The sequence below is a fragment of the Asparagus officinalis genome, chromosome 7, assembly GCF_001876935.1.
Source record: "Asparagus officinalis chromosome 7, Aspof.V1, whole genome shotgun sequence".
Classification (NCBI taxonomy): domain Eukaryota; kingdom Viridiplantae; phylum Streptophyta; class Magnoliopsida; order Asparagales; family Asparagaceae; genus Asparagus; species Asparagus officinalis.
Genome location: NC_033800.1, coordinates 68,187,990 through 68,195,300, shown reverse-complemented (window position 1 = coordinate 68,195,300; position 7,311 = coordinate 68,187,990). Strand labels below are relative to the sequence as shown.

Here is a 7,311-nt window from a genome sequence, read left to right as displayed (position 1 = left end):
GGGTTGAATGGAATGACATTCTCACTTCCCATTCCTTCATACCAAACAAACCAACTTTTTAGATGTTGGAATGACCATTCCCAGGGAATGACCATTCTCACTTTTTGTGGGAATGGGCATTCCAAGTGAGAAGATAGGGAATGGTCATTCCCATTCAAGAGAGAATCAAATCAGTTATTTATTTTTTAATTATACCCCTATTAATCAACTGATTTCCACATTAGTAATTCTGACATCCTTTTCATATGCAATATGCATCAACTGTGGATATCATTCTTTATATTTTTTTTGGACCTATGAAAGATGCGATAATCTTTTATTTATTTTTCTTTAATTTTTTAAGACTAAGAAATAGTGAGTATTGTTTAAAAAATATAAATAGAACATACACTTGAGAGATAACATGCGCAATAGTATAACATGCACAGAAATTAGTATAACATATGCATAAATAAAATTGTTTAGTTATTATCATTAATGTTTATTTTTATCTTATTAAAAATATATGTTGTTGTAAGGACATTATTAGAAAATGCGATTCCATTCTCACTTGTGAACAAGTGATACCAAACATGGGAATGAGAACGAGATTTTCATTCTAGCCTCATTCTACAAAAGTACCCAAACATGAGAATGGGAATGACCATTCCATTCCCACATACAATCCATTCCATTCATTCTTCCATTCCATTCTCACTTATGTCCATTCTCGCGTACCAAACGAGGCGTAAATGAAACGTTTTGCATATTTTGTATAGGTCCCCCAAACTATTGAAATTTGATACCGGCCCTCGAATCCTTAAGCGTGTTGATATAAATCCCTCTAATTAGCATAATGTTAAAATTAATGGAATATTCCGCTTGTTTTAACGTTTTAGGATGCACTCCCAGTTTCAACTTGCCTAGCCAAACCCTTAGCGCGTTAACTTAAACCCAAAACACCCTCACCCATTTAAAAAACCCAAGTCTGAACTCATTTAGTCAATCTTCCATCCTACAACCACCTCTTCCATCTAACCCTTGAAAGTAATGGCCACTTTCTCCATGAAGCTATACAAACCCTACAACGATCTCTTCAAATATCACCTTATTCTCAACCCTAATCAAGTTTAAGCTATTGAATCATGTCCTTATGTTTCAAATAACTTTGCCAAAAGAAGTTTCTAATTTCGGGAGCTAACAAATAAGTGGGAAATGAGAGAGGGGAGTAGTTATTAGCATTACAAGATGGTAAATTTCTAATTATCCAACCATGGTTTACTATTAAAGCAACCATGATTAGCATTTTAAGGCAGATTTAGATTTGATCGACTGATACCCAATTTCAATGATTTGAGGGTGTAATATTAAAATAGGATAAATTTTCAAAAGAAACCCATTTGTGAACTTAATCCCAAAAAACGATCTCATTCAAACAAAATTACAAAAACCGACCTGGTTTTAACGCTTTTTCAAAAGAAACCCATTTGTGAACTTAATCCCAAAAAACAACCTCATTTAAACAAAATTACAAAAACCGACCTGGTTTCAGCCTCAGCGCTGAAACCAAGTCTGTTTTTGAAAAAAAATTTCTGAAACTTCACGGGAGTTGAACTCCCGTGAAGTTTAGTAGATGTGCTAAACTTCACGGGAGTTCAACTCCCGTGAAGTTTCATAGTTCAATTTTTTTTTGAACTATGAAACTTTACGGGAGTTCAACTCCCGTGAAGTTTAGCAGATCTACTAAACTTCACGGGAGTTCAACTCCCGTGAAGTTTCAGAAAAAAGATTTCAAAAACCGACTTGGTTTCAGCGCTGAGGCTGAAAACAAGTCAGTTTTTGTAATTTTGTTTGAATGAAGTCGTTTTTGGGGAAGAAAAGTCTAAATGGGTCTCATTTGAAAATTTGTCCTATTAAAATATGAAATAAAGGACTAATATTGAAAAACCCCTATTATGAATCTAATCAGTAGACATTATGTAAGATTCTCAGGGTTGGATCCAGTCCCACCCATCAAATTAAAAAAACAAATGCGATGAATATAATTTAAAGCATTATGTCATTCATTAAAGAACACAACATAAAGCATATGTGATTCATGAAAGAAGACCTTTAGACTTTAAACAAACAATAGAGGGGAGAAATCCCCATGCGCTCTTGCTCTTTCTCTTCAATCTTCGGACTCTTTCAACCCAACTTCATCACAAATTCCCCCACCAACTTTGACGAGACCCAAAATATCTATAAACACTACTCCCTTTTCTCTGTAAACCGTAAAGGAGATATTTTTATTTCCTTTCTCCTTTAGTTTCCCACTTATTTTGCTCTGTGGAGATGTCGGATATTGTTGCTGATACATGGAGACGTTATCTTCTCCAATTGCAGCTCCACCCCCTGAGAACAAAGGTCCTGCATCAGAAAGTTCAAATTTTGATGCCCTTTTTGTTGATTTATTGTTTGATTCCCCAACTGGGTTTTTGAATTTATATATAATAAACTCTTAATTTTGATTTTGGTTTCTAGTTCTTTGTACTGTTTGGCTATGTGGATCAATCTCAAGTTTTGATCTTGGTTTGATTTGTTGTAGGCAATAACAGCTGGAGTTTTGGCTGGATGCAGTGACACAATCGCTCAGAAGATCTCTGGTATCAAGAGACTTCAATTCAGAAGGTTGCTTCTCATCATGGTATGGGCTTTTGTTGGTTGACTTTAGTTTCATAATTTCAAGATCTTTTTGTTTGCTATGAGTTTTCGTGTGGATGAGGGAATAGATCTGATGTTAGTAATTGTGAAGCTGGCTTTATTTACATTTTTTCGCTATTGATTGATCCCGAGTCATTTTCTATGCGATGTGAAGTTTATTTCAGCCTAACTTTGTAGTTTATAATCTGAGATCCTGAATTAAGAGGTTAGTACTCACATGGGAGATTTGTACTTGTTCATTATCTTCCCTATCTCTAAAGCATATACATAGAAGTTGTTATTCTCATACTCATGAAGTGCATAAACATTGGAATCAGTTCTCACTGGGGCACCAACATGATGATTTTTTGCTCTTATGAAGTGTATCTCATGCAATTTTACGTGTACGAAGTATTTGTCACACAAAGTTTTATGTGGAGAGATTTTGAGTCACTTAGATTTTGTTCAATTCAATAGCTAACCTTATTTTGCAGCTTTATGGTTTTGCCTATGGGGGGCCATTTGGGCATTTCCTGCACAAACTTATGGACACTATTTTCAAAGGAAAGAAAGGAAACAAAACTGTTGCTCAGAAGGTAGCTTTTCATATGATTTATCTTTTTAATCTGCTAAGTCAAATCTAAATTCTTGACTAGTATGTTGTAAATATTTGTTTTATTCATTTACTTGAAAATTATTATTTCATATGATCACAACAAATAAAATTTTTCTTCAGGTATTGCTGGAACAATTGACTTCTTCACCTTGGAACAACATGTTCTTTATGATGTACTATGGATTAGTAGTTGAAGGTATGTATGTAGAAGGAACAAATTTTTAGTCTCAATTCTATCTACTAATGTATCAATTGCATTGAAGTTTGCATTACTTTTCAATGAGGTGACTGGTAAGGTGCTAATAAAATAGATATTCAGAAAAGCTTGTGTAATTGCTGATTTAAGCCAGTATCTGTGAGGACATTAATTGCTTTAGTTTCTGTTTTTTCTCTTGTATATAAAGCATTTGTTTTGATCTTCTTAGTTATGGTAACAAAATCGACTATTTATTATCCAACTTAATTGTTCTTAGCCTGCATACTTGTAGTTATATTGAAAAGAATGACACAGTAGGTGATAGCACAACAAAGTAATTTTCACCTGTATCTGTGATGTCTGCCTAGTTTCTGTAAGGGTTAATTGCACATAGACCCCTTATAGTATCGTTCATTTGTACTTACTCCCCTCTAGTTTAATTTTGGAAATATACCCCTTGCGTGAATTTTTTAAATCTTTTACCCTCAGATAGACTTGAACTCACTACCCTGCAGTTTCATTTTGGAAATAAACCCTTGGGTGAATTATTTAACTCTTTTACCCTCAGACTTAAACTAATTTCATCCAGGGGCAATATCTGCTAAAATATCACCCAGGGTAAAAGAGGCAGAAAACAGTTTAATCCGATCTTGGTGTAACGAATGAGCACCATTTTCTGCATGACCATCAAAGAGAAAACATAGTTTTTACCATGAAGCATTTGATCTTAGTATTTTTATAAATACAAGCTTCTGATAGAAAATTTCCCTTTTAAAATAAATTTGAATTGGTGTAATCATAGGAAGACCATGGGGTTTGGTGAAGAGCAAGGTTAGGAAGGACTATCCAACTATCCAATTGACTGCATGGAAGGTACAAATCTTTTTAGCCGCTTTTTTATCTTTATTGCTAATTTGCAACAATCTTACTGTGCTTTTATTTGCAGTTTTGGCCAATTGTTGGTTGGATAAATTATCAGTACATGCCTCTGCAATTCCGAGTTTTGTTCCACAGCTTTGTTGCTTCATGCTGGTTAGTATTTTCGCTCCTCTTTAGCCACTTTGTAGAGATACGATTTGATATATATTCTGACAGCTGGTCTCCCAATGGAATCACATGTTTTTTGGGTTATTTGCAAATACTCCCCTTTACTACAGGTTTAGCCACTTTTTACCCCTATTTTTCAATGTGTCACAGAGAGACTCCTTATCTTCTTATAGGTGTTGAGCTACATCACCTGTATCATTTGTATAAATATTGGAGAGTTAACTCCATTTGGACGTCAGATGGTCTAAGTCTTAATAAAAAAAAAGTTTAGGGGTATTAAGTGGCTAACCCCCTATGTAATTAACCATTTTTTCTGTACTTTTTTCAATGCTTCACGGTTTGGTGACTGGCTATTGATCGCTAAGTACAAGACATAAGAAGACTTATAGCGATAATTTCCTTGTCATTTTCAATCATGCACAAGACACACACATACACACGTGCGCATGTATATATAGAGTTATTATGAAGAAACTTGTGTATGTTAAGCGCATAAACTATTTATTGAAACGCATAATTATCATAAAAACAAGAGTTGAGAACTGCATATTAATTTCTCTAATTTGTTATGTGATGTTTATTGATATTCGACTTCTAACATATCTTTAATTTCCTCTATCATTACCACAGGGCAATATTTCTTAATCTCAAGGCACGGTCTATTACTGCTAAAAGGGATTAGCTGAAGTGAAAAAGGTTTGAGAGCTTGTTAGTGGTTGATAGTTTTTAGATTTGAATGCTGCATATTATAAACCTTTATGCGAAGAGAATGCTTTTGTAAGCATACCATAAAATCTTGGTTCAGAACATATAACTCGGGTTTTATATTCTCGAATCTGTACTATCCAGTAGAATAAGGAACCGAGGGCTGTATTTCTTGTTTCTTTTTCTACATTGAAGAATTACTCAATGAACTCATGAGACTTTAGATTGGAGTTGCAAGTTCTCAAAAAAATTGCAAGGGGTTAATGAGGTATATGAGTTTAGGCCTATTAGTCTATTGATTGTGATTATAAAACTATCAGTAAGGTCCTTTGTCAGAGATTGAACTTTAAAAGGTTAATTGCATACAGTTGCGATTAGACCTCTTGTACTTCTACTGCTGCATATTAGACCCCTTGGATTCTCAACTCTATTAGTTTCCCCAATTAAAAAGTTACATGTAATGATTATTATACAAGTTTATAATAAATTATTTGAAGCTCATATGTTTGTGAAGCCTCAAAGAAAGAGATAATTGTTTTTTTTTGACAAGTAGGTCTTCTGAGGGTTTTTTCGAAATATAGAACTTCTGCGAGTGAAACAGTAACAAAAATTGGCCCAGGCATCTTCAATCAATTTTAGTTAAAAGATAATACAATATAATCGATCCTTCGATATTATTCAATATAAAATAAGATAGAAAGTTCACATCAAATGTAAATGTGAATCATTCCTCATTAAAACTTGCAGCAACATAAGTCGACATCCCCATAATGTGGATCTGTATAGTCGCAATATCCACGAATAGCATGGCTGTACTTTATGCAGCCTGCATTGCAAACTTCGAATGTACAACTTCCCATGTGTGTACATAAAGCCTGTTCATTGCCTACAGAAAACAAATAAAGAAATAAAAAACAAATAATAATAATATTCATAGAACATTTCATATGTTGGTTAATTGCACGTAGAACCCCATGTAGTTTCATTGTTGCATATGGATCAGCTGGGCTAGATTTTTTTGGAGTCTTTATCTTAAGACCAAGGGCAATATCTGCCAAGATTTAGCTAAGGGTCAAAAAGTAGATATTTAGCTTAACAACTTGAGGGCTAACAGCCCGAGAAGACGAGATGACAACCGGCGAGGAGGAAAGCTGCAAGAATAGATTTCAAGAATGTAGAAGAAGCCATTTGTGGGTGATTTAGGTTGGGCGAGGAGGAAAGCTGCAAGAATAGATTTCAAGAATGTAGAAGAAGCCATTTGTGGGTGATTTAGGTTGAGCGGTCTATAACTATTTATAGATAGCTTTCAAGAATGTAGAAGAAGCCATTTGTGGGTGATTTAGGTTGAGCGGTCTATAACTATTTATAGATAGCAAACGAGCATGCATACTACTTGTTGAATATATAGTAGGGTAATGAATATAGTAGGTACTATGTTATTCCCTATCTTTTGTGTATTTGGTAATGCCGTAATGCATAAACCTATAGTTGGTAGCGCATAAGCCACCTTATTTCCTACCTATATTTCGTAGATACGTAGAACCCTCTATTTCTTTCTTTTGGTAGCTAGTATTTTCATTAGGTGATAATAGACTGGGAAAATTCAATACATTTGTAATATAGCACTTGACATTTAAAAGATTTTTATCTTTATGGATGGACATGTTTATATGTACTCAATGCATTTGAAACATAGTATTCTAAAAGAAAATCTCACAAATATAGGCAAGAAAAAATTATATGTAGCAAGCGAGTTTGTGTTCTCTCAGAACTGCCCGCTCGCCCATAAGTGAGCGGGCGGTTTTGAGCCACAAATGGGAATATCATGGGGGCAATTTCGTAATTGCCCCTTCCCATTTGTGGCTCAGACCCGCCCAACTTGCACGTGAGCGGTTTTGAGAGGACCCCTACTCGTAACACAAAATCTTATTGTGGAATGTGGGTTGGTAACATGTATACCACATTTATTCTTTTCTTTCTTTCTTTCTTTCTTTCTTTGTCTTTTTTTTATTCTTGCTTTTGTTGCAGGATATGAAATTTTACAAGATACTTGCATAGCGAAATGTCAAAGTTCTACCTCCAATAC

General features: G+C 34.5%; 1 protein-coding gene across 1 annotated transcript; it reads left to right on the top strand.

Moving 5' to 3' along the window:
- On the top strand, positions 2,069–5,455 carry LOC109850287 (peroxisomal membrane protein PMP22). Its single transcript, XM_020420267.1, has 7 exons — positions 2,069–2,385; positions 2,567–2,665; positions 3,156–3,257; positions 3,398–3,473; positions 4,276–4,346; positions 4,420–4,505; positions 5,151–5,455. The coding sequence occupies exons 1-7, from the start codon at positions 2,314–2,316 to the stop codon at positions 5,200–5,202; spliced, it is 558 nt and encodes a 185-aa protein (XP_020275856.1). The 5' UTR covers positions 2,069–2,313; the 3' UTR covers positions 5,203–5,455.